At 43.0% G+C, this 13,369-nt stretch overlaps 1 protein-coding gene across 5 annotated transcripts in view; it reads right to left on the bottom strand.

Annotated features, from left to right (window-relative positions):
• The window catches only part of ARHGEF9 (Cdc42 guanine nucleotide exchange factor 9), a 185,155-nt gene that overhangs the window by 32,673 nt on the left and 139,113 nt on the right, over positions 1-13,369 (bottom strand). For all 5 annotated transcript variants that reach the window (XM_019715751.2, XM_019715753.2, XM_074323195.1 and 2 more), the window contains exons 6-7: positions 12,260-12,389; positions 5,327-5,458 (exon numbers count right to left, since the gene is read on the bottom strand). In XM_019715751.2, coding sequence (XP_019571310.1) covers positions 5,327-5,458; positions 12,260-12,389 — 262 coding nt within the window. The remainder of the gene's footprint in view (positions 1-5,326; positions 5,459-12,259; positions 12,390-13,369) is intronic.

The following is a 13,369-nucleotide window of genomic DNA, read 5'->3' as shown; positions in this document are numbered from 1 at the left end:
AAATCTGATGATAATCTAATGGGCTTTCCTTTGTAGATTACAGTCTTCTTTTCCCTGGCTGCCTTGAGGATTCTTTCTTTTTCGTTGATTTTAGAGAGCTTCAATCCAATGTGCCTTGCACAAGGCCTGTTGGGATTGAGGTAATTAGGTGTTCTATTTGCTTCTTGGATTCGAGGATCCAGTTCTGTCCACAAGTTTGGGAAGTTCTCATCGACGATTTTTTTGAATATATTCTCTGTTCCCTTCTCTCTGTCTTTTCCTTCTGGTATGCCCATTATTCTTATTTTGGTCTTTTTGATTGAGTCAGAAAGTTCTTGTAGAGTTCTTTCATTTCTTTTAAGTCTCAAATCTTCTTCTTCCATCCATGTCATTTCCAGGTTTCTATCTTCAGTGTCACTGATTCTTTCCTCCATCTTGTCAATGCTACTACCTAAGCTGGCTATTTAATTCTTAATTTCTTCTATTGAGTTCTTAATCTCCAGAAATTCTATTTGACTCTTTTTTTTTAATTTCAATCTCTTTCGTAAAATGCTCATGTTGTTCTTTGATTGTGTTTCTGAGTTCATTAAACTGCCTTTCTGTGTTTTCTTGCATCTCGTTGAGTTTTTTCAGAACTGCAATCTTGAATTCTCTGTCATTTAAGTCACATATTTCCATATCTTTAAGTTCCTTTTCTGGAGACTTTTCACTTTCTTTCTGAGCTGTCTTGTTGCCTTGGTTATTCATGGCAATTACTGATTTATTATTTCTCTTCCTAGACATCTACAGGAGTGGCTTCTGCAACAGGTTGATAGGAAGAGGTCTTTCTTTTGTTTTCCAGTACTTCTTGGTAGAATGTTTTATTTTCTCTCCAACTGAAGCCTTTTTTTCTCTCTCACACTGTAAATCTATGTTTTCTCTGCACTATTCCAGTTTCTCACACAATGGGGGGGATTCCCTTGGAGACGGGCTTCTCCTCTGTTAATTGTTCACCTGGGTCACAGGGCGCAGTGTCCATGTGGGTATGCAGAGAGCTTTTGAAGTTCCAAAGCTCTTCCTGTACCAGATTTAGAGCCTGTATGTTTCAGCAGTTCTCTTTCGTCCTGCAGGGATACGCCCAGATAGGTGGGGCCATGGGCGGGGTGAGTTGTGAGAGGTGGCCCAGAGCAATGGAGGTGACAACCACCACAGCCTGGCCTGCTTCCGCAGCTCCCTCCTCTTTTCCGGAACTAGTTGGGCTGTGAATCTGTGTCTGTGGTCCACAGTTCTCAGAACAGGAAATATTCTGTTCTTTTGATCTGACACTCATACTGTTCTGCTTCTAGCACGGGGCAGGTGGGGGTGGGTCGAGCTCTGGGAGGATAAGGAGGGGACGGCTAGTCTCAGTGCCTAAGGCTTCTGTTCTCTGCTCAGCAGTGAGGGCTGATACCACTGTTTTCAGCCTTTTTCTCTGTCTTTTCTCCAAGGTTTCTACCATGAGCGTTGGGTTCAGTTGTGTTATATGCTGTCCCCTCAGCCCTGTGGGACACAAACAGAGCCCTTGTCATCTGATTTCTTCCCTCTCCCACAGCTGTGGTAGCTCTGGGATGCAGCGAGCTCAGAGCACTCAGGTAGATCTGCGTCTTGTGCCCACATGGCTCCGTCTCCGCACTTCTCCCTTCCCTCCACCCTCGCTCGCGCGATTGGCCCACCTTTAGGTGAATTCAGTAGTGGGCCTCTTCGTCTTGCCTATCTGCTGTGCAGGGAGTTCTTTGTGGAATTATAGTTGTCCCATTTGTTGTAAAATCCAAAGGAGATTTACAGAGGCTCACCTCATGCCGCTATATTGATGATGTCTCCAAGTTCCTTCTTTTTTAAGGGTAGATAATATTCAATTGTGTATGTATCACATTTTATTTATGCAGTCAACCCTTAATGTCAAATGTTTTTCATTTCTTAACTTAAATAATCCTTACAACAATTCTACAAGGTGGATACTGTTATAACTCCATTTTATGAGGAACTGTAGACATAGAGCAGTTATGAAACTTGTCCTGGAAAAACATACTAAATGGCAGAGGGGGGTTTTGAGTCCAGACTATCTGGCTGTAAAATCTGTGCTTGTTTAACATTCTTTATATTGCTGCCCAATAAAAATTTGTTGAATAAATGATTGTAACACTGAGTATACAGTAGTAGTACCAATAGCTGGCATTCACTAAGTACTCACTGTTTGCCAGCCACTGAAACCATATTCTCCTTTAACCCTTGCAATTTCTCTTCGATGTAGACACCATTATGATTCTCATTTTGCAAATGAGGGGATAATAATAGGCATAGAGAATTTGTCCAAAGTCACACAATGCAGCTCATGGGAAAAAGGAAATTGGTGTCCTCTTGTCTGACCCTAGAATCCATGCTCTTAACACTATACTTCATTGCTTTCCACTAACTCAGGTGATTCTTCTCAAAGCCTCCTGAGACAAATTTTGTCATCAGTCTGATGTGACACTGAGGAAAACTAAGACTTAAAGAACTTCCCAAGGTAGGATAAATTAGAAACAGACAGTAGAGTCTAGGACCAAGGTTTTCTGGTTTCAAGTCCTCATTTTCTTTCTGCTCTAGCCCCATCTGTGTTGCTATTTTTGCATTTCTAGTTGTCCCAAATGGCTCATCCTCCAAGTTTGGACAGTCAGTGAAAGAAGAAAGGGCACAAATGCAGAAAGTTCCTTGAACAGAAGAAGTCCTCTCTCTCTCACACACATCATTACATTCTGTTTAGTTCTAATCCTCCAAGAATATGGTGCAAGCAACACAAATACCAAGTAGTTATGACTCAGGGATAATAGAGTATTCCAGACTGGCACAACTGATGACAGACGACATAGGGAAAAGGTTGTTTGGGGCAACTGCATGGCTGTAGGAGCATCAATGGATGAATAACTGAGGAGAGGGAAAAGAGTCACTCCTTCTTTCCTCAGTAAAAAGTGAAAGGAAAAACATCAACAAAAAGGGGGAAAATCCCCTAAAGCAGAAAAATAATTTCCAGTATAATCATCTCAGGAAAAAATAACAAAACATATGCTAACCAAAATAACAGGGCAGTGAGATACAGAGAAGCAAAGATGGCCATCGTAGAGGACAAGGAGAAAGAGAACAAAGAGTCTTATGTAAATTTTTCAAAAGAAAGTGACAAGGAAAGAGGGAGGACAGCAAAAGTTAAAGAAGGGATCACATAATTAGAAGCCATTGGTATCTTCAAACCTACTATAATAGACATTTAAAAGTATACAGCTGATGTTTTATGGAATTGTACACTTGCAACCTATGTAATTTTAATAACCATTGTCACCTCAATAAATTAAATTTTAAAATAAACGAACAAAGTATCTTCAGACACACATACATGTGCGCGCATACACATAAACACACACACACTGAAATAAGCTACCAGTTTTTCAAGCTCTTCTAAGTGGCTCAGGCAATTCCAACTTACAATTACAAACTGGGGAAGATTTTATATAACGGACTAGGAATTAAGAGAATCTTCAGGATGGGAACTTAGGACTGGGCCAAATTATCTCAGATATAGATGGGATAGGTGTTTCAATCTTTCCTATACATGGATTTCTGTTTTTCCTTAATAATGGGCTCCTACTAACTGATCTAGAGTTGACTCATCATTTTGGTCTTCTATTGCCCCTTGGCTCCTAACCTAAGCCTGCTGTTCATTTTGTTTCTCCCCTTTATTCCTAGCCTTTGCCTCATTATTTTGTCCTGGCTCCTGACCCTATATCCTATAGCCACTGCTTTCTAGAGCCATGTTTCACATTTTAATCAAAATAATCTGAACCTTGGCTGACAGATGCCAAAATTAACAGGGTCTCAATGGCAGGAGTCCCTAAAATGAATCAGCTTCCTAATTATTTTGCTCTGTCTCTCTATGACTGGTTATTCTGAGAGCAAACATGCCTCAGTGGGAAGAATGGGCACATGCCTACTGGTGACATGGCTGGTATTCTGAGAATTTCATTGGCTTTCTAAATTAACCCTCAAAAATCCTGCCTACTGATTTGATAGAAGTCCTAGGAAGAGTTGGGGGGAGCTAAAAAGAGGTCTGGGTGTTTGGCTAAGTTCCAGAATCATAAAGGTTCTCTTTCAGGGTCAGCTCCCAATGAAGGTAGTTATTGTACCCATTAACTAACCAGCTATTGGTTCCAGAACTAGCATTCAAAGCTTATCCCCCAAAACTGAGGCATTTAGACTCGAAGCTCAATTTGTCCTCTCAGTCCACTGTCAAAGGCAAATAGACAAAGATAAAATGTAAGATGTGGTACACACAGAACAGGGGGCTTTAAATCAAAAGTATGGTTCGTGTTCCAGGCTAGAAAAAAAATGACAGTGTTCAATCAGGTGTTTCATGACTCAGCATTCCTCTTCAGACAAGTTTGCTACAGGACGAGAAAGAGAACAAAGGGATTGGGTAATGGAGAAAGAGTCAAGGGTAGGATGGTGAATTTTGAAAGTCACTCTAAGCATTCTTTGTTTTTTCCCTCGTTTTTCACTTTCCCTGGTCCCAAATTTTCCCCAACTACTCCCTGGAGCCAAAGTGGTCTGCACTCTCTATCATGAGAGAGGAGATGAGGGGAACAGTATCCCATCAGGAGGAATCAGTCTGAGAATATATGCCATCCTCCTACTTGCCAAGGATAAGAAACCAGGAAAGCAACACTCACACTGAGTCAGCCAGGGTCAATGAGAAAAGCAAGACTTCTCAAATGGATTACAGAGAATGGAGGATGGAGAATAGCACGGTTGAGAGTTGTAGGGAAGTGACACACCTTGCGTAGAAAATGGGTAAGGATACAGGGGAAATTCCTATGCCACAAAGGGTACCTACCTGTGAGGGAAAGAGGGAAAGTTAGGATGCCCCTTGTTGGTTCTTACGGCAATCAGGGGGCCAGGTGACCAGAGTCATTAGAGTGGAAATAGGGGGAGGTGCACAGGGAAGCCACTGTTCACCAACTGGGATAGAAATATTTACAATTTTTAACAATTGGTATAAACCAACAGGCTGTCAGTTGTTGGTGGAAGACAGTGAGAAGAATCACCATGAGGGGCAGGAGGGTAAATGCTAATAAAGATACCAAGACAAAATGTACAACTTCAGAGTTTCACTGCCCGTAAGCCAGCTCTGCCTGTGATCTTCATGCCATACCAGTGATCCTGATGTGGAATTTCTCCTAATCTCCTGTTTTTCACCCATCAGTTTTAGCCTACTTCATTGGGAGTTGGGGATGATGCAGAAAGAGGGGCTGGTACCACCTGAAGTGCCCATAGCCCTCAGGGAAGAAGGGGGTGGGATTACCTTCTTGCAGAGGACCATTTGGTGATCAAACAGGAAGAAGACTCGCTGCTGGTTGCGGCCATAGGGTTGGTAGATCCAGGCCATCTCCCCAGTGTAGATCAGCTCCGAGCTCCTGTCTAGGATGTCCTCGCCCTGGGAAGGACACGTGACAGTGAGAAGTAGCCAAGTAGAAGGGATGGACCCATCACTTACCTGGAGGCACCTAGGGCTGGGCATACTCAGGGGCAGGTGGAGGACAGAAAGGACTGCAGGGGAAGGAGGGATAAAGGGAAGGCCTCCTGGGAATCCTTAAAAGTCTCCATGAGCTGGAAAGACTCATACTCTTGTTCACCCTGAGGTCAAATGAGCCCCCCATCCAGGACTGCTATAGTCAGTTGCCCTCTGGCCCTAGGGGCACCAGCTGCCATGAAGTTAATTCTCTCATTCTCTCTGTTTTTCTCTATGAATATCTTTCTCTGCCCCAGTATTTCATCCTAGTTCCAGTCTTTTAGACTCATTCCTGTACCTGAAGAGTAAGCCTGGCAGGTGGTAGAAGTCTCTCTGTTTTCCAGACAAGAAGAAGCGTACAGGGTCCAGCAAGAAGATGATGATAATAGAGGGAAATAGAATTCTCTCACTCCCTTCAAATAGTTTTTCCTTCTGCTCTCAGTTCATTAAAATCTACTGATTAAATAGGAAGCTTCACAACTACATGCTTCCTTGGTTTGTTATCCAGAGAGCCTGAAACCACTTCTCCCTTCCTTGCTATGCAGAGTCAGATGCAAAAAAGCACCAAGACACCTGATTCCTAAGTCATTTACTTCCAGAGTTTCCAAGGGCCCCTTCTTTATGGTAACTCTGCTAGGTCAAAAGTATGTGGGGGTGTCTATCAGATGACAAGCTAGACTTGGTACCTGTTCTCAAGGAGCGCACATCTCAGTGGAGGAGACTAATACAGGTATGCTCAGAAATCATGGAACACAAGGCAAACTATGCCAAAGCGACGGGCACAGGGATGTGTGTTCTAGGGCCTATGTGAAGATGGGGTCAAAATCAGTGGCCCAGGACTCAGGAAAATTAACATTTACTGAGCACCTAATTGGTCAGACATCATGTTACATACTTTCACCCTATGTCTTCTGAGCCTCATAATTGCCTGGGAGGTAGATATTCTTGCTCTCATTTTATAATCCAAGGTACAGAGAAGTCAAGTGATCGGCCAAGGTCACCCAGCTAGTTAGGTACAGATCCACAACCCAGCCCTAATTCTGCAGCTCCAGAGAATGTGCTCACTCTTGCCACTACGTTATACTGTCTCTAGGCCAAAAATCACTGGACGGTCAGACCCTTCCTCTCTCTGGGTCTCAGTTTTTCCAGCTGTTTCGAGCATACCATTTTTTTTTTTCCATTCTAAGGGATGAGAAGGAAAAGGGGAGCTCAGTAGAAATATTTTCTAATAACACAATCTCAGAAAGAAAGGTCAGGGGTACTACTGTAACTTCAGACTCCACCTCAGGGATACCTTGGAACTTAGATAAACACTCCTCCTTGAGGGGCCCACATATTAGCACAGCACCTCTGGAGGCCCAAGGCTGAGAGAGGAAGCCCTTAGGATGAGGGAGCTGTGCAGGACTTTCCTGTTGGAGGAATGAAAAGGTGAGAGTGGTATCAGTATGCCATGTCCCACACTGAAGTAGGCCAGGAAAATGTGCCACCATCCATTTTGAGTATGTATGAAATAAAAGAAATCTATAAAAAAGGAGCCATGCAAATGCCATGCAAAGATGGCCATGATTACTTTTAGAGATACCACATGTTAAACAGAATGAACAGACCAGGAGGATTACTCAGTGTCATCTGGTCCACCCACTATACCAGCCAGGAATAATCTAATTCTATTTTAAGTAGTTCTTGCCACATGTAACTCCGGCAAGCAAACGAAAACAAAAACAAACAAAAACTTGAAAAAATACACCACCTATGCTCACAAAGCTGGTTGACAGTTGATGTTGGGCAACTCACATAGACTCTCTGTGCCTCAGTTTCCTCATATTTAAAATCAGGGTAATAACAGTACCCACCTCATTTGCCTGTTCTGAAGATTATATAAATGTATATATATACAATGCTTAGGAAAGTGCACATCACACTGTATGATCTACATAAATGATAGTTACTATCCTGACAATTACTGTGTGCCCTGTACCCTGTGCCACATATTCCTATTCACACTCACAACAACACAATAATGTACTGTTATTACTGCCAAAACCAAGTTCAGAGAAATTGGAAGTAATTGTTCCAAAGTGGCTGAATCTAGGCCAGACTCCCTCCAAAGTCCATGCTCCAAAGTCTCAAACCACAGTAGAATGATGATCTCTTAATGCAGCAATCCGCGGATTTGGGAAACTTCTGAGGTGAGACTCTCAGAAGACTTGGGTTCTGGGCCCAGTGCTGTTACCAACTTACTCTGTGCCCGTGGGAAGTAGCTTAACCACCCTCAGTTTGTTTCCTTAGACAATGGAGATAACATAGTGATTCCTGTTTGGCTCACCTCATATGACTGCTTGAGAGCATCAATTCAGTTCATGTGAAGGAAAGGGCCCTCTCCGAGTTCAGAGCTCTCACCCTTTGCCTCCTCTGTCTCACTTACACTACACGTTTCTTCGCCTTGTCCCCAAAAGTGCAATCCTTTCCAATTGATCCCTCCCCATGGGCCTCCTGTTCTCTTCCATTCCTTTAGGATTTTGTTTACACTGTTCCCTCTGCCTATAACCTATCTGCCTGCACTGGATACACAAGACCACATCTCATTCATCTCAAAATCCCAATGCTCAGCACTCCATTCTGATTACAGAATGACTGTCCGATGTGTGGTTGTGGCCTGAGCAGATCCAGGGAAAGAACAATGGAAATGCCATCCTTTTCATAGAGTTTATTTTCAATGCTGCCTGTGGACAGGAGGGCAGAGAAATAACAAATCCATCCAGCCCCACATTTGATCTCCTCGTCCCAGGAGTATGCCTCATCAAGCCACGTTAGCTTTTAAATAGATGCTTTTGCTGCCTCCATCAATGTTGGGTTTTTGTGTTTCCTCTAACTTCTTTGGATTAAATCATCCAATGGTAAACTGGAAGCAGGTCATTGTGTATTACACAACCAGGCTGTGAGGGGAGGGGTGCCATGAGGAGGAAATCACAACCACTCATAACCAAGTTCCCAAACATGAGCTCCAAACTTGGACTCCTGGTAAAAATCTCCAGAAAAGAAAGATTAAAAAGAACCTGTCAGGATGGAGTACATATATACAACAGAATATTACTCGCCCATGAGAAAAGACGAAATACTGCCATTTGCAACAACATGGATGGAGCTTGAAATTATCATGCTAAGTCAAATAAGTCAGACAGGAAAAGTCAAGAACCATATTTCACTCATGTGGGAAAACAAACAAAAACTCATAGACGTAGACAATAGTATAGTGGTTACCAGAGGGGAGGGGGAGGGGGATGGTAGAAGAGGGGAAAGGGGATCAAATATATGGTGACGGAAGGAGAACTGACTCTGGGTGGTGAACACACAATATATAGATGATGTGTTATAGAAATGTATACTTGAAACCTATATAATTTTACTAAACAATGTCAGCATGGTACATTTAAAAGATAAAAAAAGAAGCTGTCAGGGATTTGTCCCTTCTCCCTTCCTTTCAAGTGGATCTAATGAGTGTAAAGGAAGGTACAGTGACAACTCAACCAAACATCAGAATCACAGAAATCAGACATGGAAATTCCCCAGAAACCGCAGTCCTTGGGAACAGGTTTCTTCTCCCTGCTGTTTCCCTAAGCTTCTCTAAAGTATTTATTATTACTTAGAGGTATAGGTAAACACTTTCACTCATCCATTTATTTTTTAGGAGCCACGGGGGGTGGGGCAGAGCAGGGGGGTACTTCATGAACTCTAGTCCCCATAGGCTGGCATGGTAACTGGAGTTAGGCAAAAGACCCAGAACGCTCATGGAATAAGTTGAGGCAGTGTCAGGTCTGGAAAATGTAAGACCTCCTGTTCTCTAGCCAGGTGCTCTTATTTATTGAGCAGGCACCAACTGCCTGTATGCCATCAACCCTCCACCCTCCTTCAAAGTTCCTCTTCAAGGGAGATTAAGCTCTAAAGGTTTCCTCTATGACTTCTTTTTGATTTGACAAATTAAGCTGAAATTATCACGTGGATGCTTTTGACAGCCACGCTGTTTATGCAAACATGTGGGGGAGGCATGGCAGTGGCAGAGATAACAAAGCACTGCTTCATTTTCTTGATCTGTAAGGCTTGTCCACAGCAGCTTCAGCAAGCTGGCAGGACCTCTCTCTGCCTGTTCAACTGCTTGGACAGGTGGAACATACAAAGAACCTATACCAGGGAACCAGTGAGGTTGGGCAACCTGTGCTAAGGGCCAGCAAGTCGTGGAGTAGAGGCATGTCCTACTGCTTTCTGGAGGAGATAACCTGTACTCATCCACCTTTAGCTGTACTGGGATTTGTGTCCCCCCCATATCTAAGCAGACTTACTGTCTTGCTTAGATATGGACCATTACAGCAAATACAAGTCCCTGAAGTATCACAAAGGAAAGGAATTGGACTACAGGATGAAGAAGGTTGTCAGAGCATGTGATGCAGCAGTGAAAAGAACACCACACAGGGGATCTGGAGACTATATTTAACTTTTAGTTTTGTCACTGATTTGCTATGTGACCTTGGTCAGGAATAGGCTGCTCAGACTTCCAGCATCATCACATGTGCATGTGTGTATGTATACACATGAGCACAAACATGGCCAAGGTTGTTGTGGGGGCGGTTCCTTTAAAAGTCCTGGTGAATTTGACATTCTAGAAGTTTTTAAGAATAGATGTGACGAACATTACAGACACTTTAGACCTAGGACTCTGATAAGCACCCACAAGGCCTTGCTGGAGAAAAGGCTTCCTAGAGGGCAATTTCTCTGGAGCTAGTAAGTTCCACAGTGACCCCAGAGTCTGAAAAGGGGACCACGAGGAATTTTTCTTCTTACCAATTTAGATGAAGAAGGGCTTCACCAAGCTGGAGGGTGCCAGGGTTGTGGGGGCTTGCATGAGATTAGAAGACCAATCAATCATGTGAACAAAGGAGGCTGAGATAAAGTGTTCTATCAATCTTGGCTCAGAATTCCTTTTTTGTTCCACCCCTTACCCACAGACAAAAACACATGAAATTCCTCCTGAGATGCTAAGTCTTTAAATCATAGCTTACACCTTTGAATTTGGTATTAATGAAGCTCCCTGGATAGACCAAGGGATTTCAAGCTATTCTTGGTCCTCCATGGCCCCAGCTGCAGGGAATGAAGCCCCAGAGTATGTGAAGGGACTAGAAGGTCTTCCAGGCATTGGGAAGGTATTCTAGGAAGTAGGAAGACAACTGCTACTGGGAATCTCCTCTTACAGAGAACCCTGCCAGGGGTAGAGAAAAAGAGGCCTGCTAACCAACCACAGTTTTAGAGTGCCTTAGAGTTGATGGGCTAGCTAAAGGTCATTTGGTCCAGCCCTGTGCCTCTGATCAGGCAACTAGCCAAAGCAAACCCAACACAAGTGAAGGAGAAGCCATGATTCCCTAACAAGTCTGGGTCAATGCTGGCTTCATCTTATGAGCAAGAGAATCTCTTTATATAGATTCATTCCTTTCTCTGAATCTCAAAGAATCTTTTTTTTTTACTCTGTATAAGGACATTATCCTTCAAATAAAACTCAAAAACATGCCAGCTGCTCAGAATTGTGGTCTTTTCCAGTTACCTACATTAAGGAGGAACAGAGTTAGTAGAATAAAGGAAAGATGATTTCTTTCTGGACCTTGGTTAGGTAGCTGTTTGTAAGGCTGATGCTTAATTCCCTTGGAATGTGCTAAACTACTTAAAATTTTACAGAAATACTACCTCTCAATCCCAGGAAATGATGCCTGAGTTGAGGCCACGAGACAAGATTGCTGCCTCCTCCCTGGTAGCATGTCTAGTCTCTCCTGCTTTGGTTATGTTAGCCTGTGGGCTGTCAGATTTCACAACCTGGGCCTGAGAGATAAATGTGAAATGCCATTACTCTTGGTTCTGTTGGTGGGCACCAGAGAAAAACACTGAATAGCGTGCTCAACACACTAGTACCTGTGAGGCCTTAACATTCACAGCCGTGCTTCTATTGAACAGAAACCTCAACAGAGCACTGGCATTACAGAGGTAAAATCTCCATTTATTTGTTAGGCTGTCCACGTCCTCTGCAAGTAAGCACCTAGGAAGGGAAGTCTTTCATGACTTCAGCCACTACAGGCTTTCTGAGTTCAAAGAGGTTGGGGCTATGTCTAATGGAATGGAAGGCTACCCGGGATTATTTTTGTAAGCAGATGATTAAACACACACACACACAAACAAACCAGAATTTGGTCTGTCAATTTGGCAGGGATGATGGTCATGGCCTGAAGTGCACAGGTTTAGGTGTACCTAGTAGTTATGTCAGGGTGAGATGATCCCACCGAGAGGAAAAGATGTTGGCTAGCCTGCACCAGAGAACCAACCTTGTATTCTGTTTCTGGGAGTGAATTAGCATGTACGATTCCTTATCCAAGTATTCATCTAGTGGTGATGACATTCCAGGACTTGAAAGAGCTCTGAAAGGCAACTGAATCAACCCAATTGTTTCCTGGCAATACCCAGATAGATGATCCTTTCCTTTCTCAATGCTGCCACATAGATTTCTCCAACCTTCTTTGAAAGCTATTCAAGTACACAACACCTCTCATTAGCAGGAAGTTTTACCTTGGCTCTAATCTAAGTCCTTCCTGCTACTCCTCAAATTTAATCCCTCTTCGCCCATCCTTGGCTATGAGAAGTTCCGGCTAAGCTATTCAGACTCCCCAATGTCTCTGTTGGTAAGGATCCTACCTCCCAGTCTAGGACAGAGGCCTGCCACTGGGCAATCTTGTCGATATTCTCCAAACGTCGCTTGCGTTCATTGATCTGCTGAGTCACATTTCTCATGACAGCCAGAGCAGCTGCCACATACCTGTAGTCACTGTGAAGACACAAAAGTACAAGTTGAATGAATCAATGTGCCAGAGAATCAATATGCTGGGTGCCAATCCTAACATCCATTCTCCGCTTCCTACTTTGTATTAGGTTGGTATAAAAGTAACTGTTGCTTTTGCAATTATTTTTAACCTTTTAAACCACAATTACTTTTGCACCAACCTAATATAATAGAGCCCTGATTTTCAGATAGAACTCATGCCACATGGAGTAAGAGTACATTACCCATCCTTTTTTTACAGTAAGGGGTGACTATGCGACTAAGTTATGTCCAATGAAATGTAAATTAAAGTATTGGGCAGAACTTTTGAGAAATGTCCTTTAAGGAAAACAACATGCCCTTCTTTGGCCCTTACTCAATCCTGATGCTTGGAATGTCGATGCAATGGCTTAAATTCCAGCAGCCATCTTGTACCATAAGGGTTAGGTCCATATTCCTAGGAATAGGGTAACAGAAATTTAGAAGGAACCCAAGTCTCTGATGACCATGGAGCCACCATGGCAGCCATAGACTGCCTCCTTACAGACTTCATTTACATGAAAGAGAAATAGACTCCTATCTTTTTTACACCATTGTTTTTGTGTCCTATCCAATACAACTAGCCAAGAACCAAGAAGGGAGCCCCACAGATGGAATGGTCCAGACAACTTTACTATCTCTTCTATCACCTATTTCTAGGGAACTCTTCCAGTGACTGAAATAACATCCACTCCTTTCCTCCTGTACAATATAGAGATAGTATGCAGTGGTTAGAACAGAGTCTGGAGCCAGACTCCTTGGGCTAAAACCCTAGTTTTGCCATTAACTAATGGTGAGGCCTTTGGCAAGTCTCATTCACCCTTTCAGTGGCTCAGTTTCCCATAAAATGGGGAGAATTACAGTAGGATTTGTTGAGGGTTTAATCATCCATGTAAACTATTTTTCTCTTGGCTCATAGTAAATGTTAGCAGTATTATTAATACAAA

This window comes from Rhinolophus sinicus, chromosome X, assembly GCF_036562045.2.
Source record: "Rhinolophus sinicus isolate RSC01 chromosome X, ASM3656204v1, whole genome shotgun sequence".
Taxonomy (NCBI): domain Eukaryota; kingdom Metazoa; phylum Chordata; class Mammalia; order Chiroptera; family Rhinolophidae; genus Rhinolophus; species Rhinolophus sinicus.
This window is presented reverse-complemented; position numbering and strand designations above follow the sequence as displayed.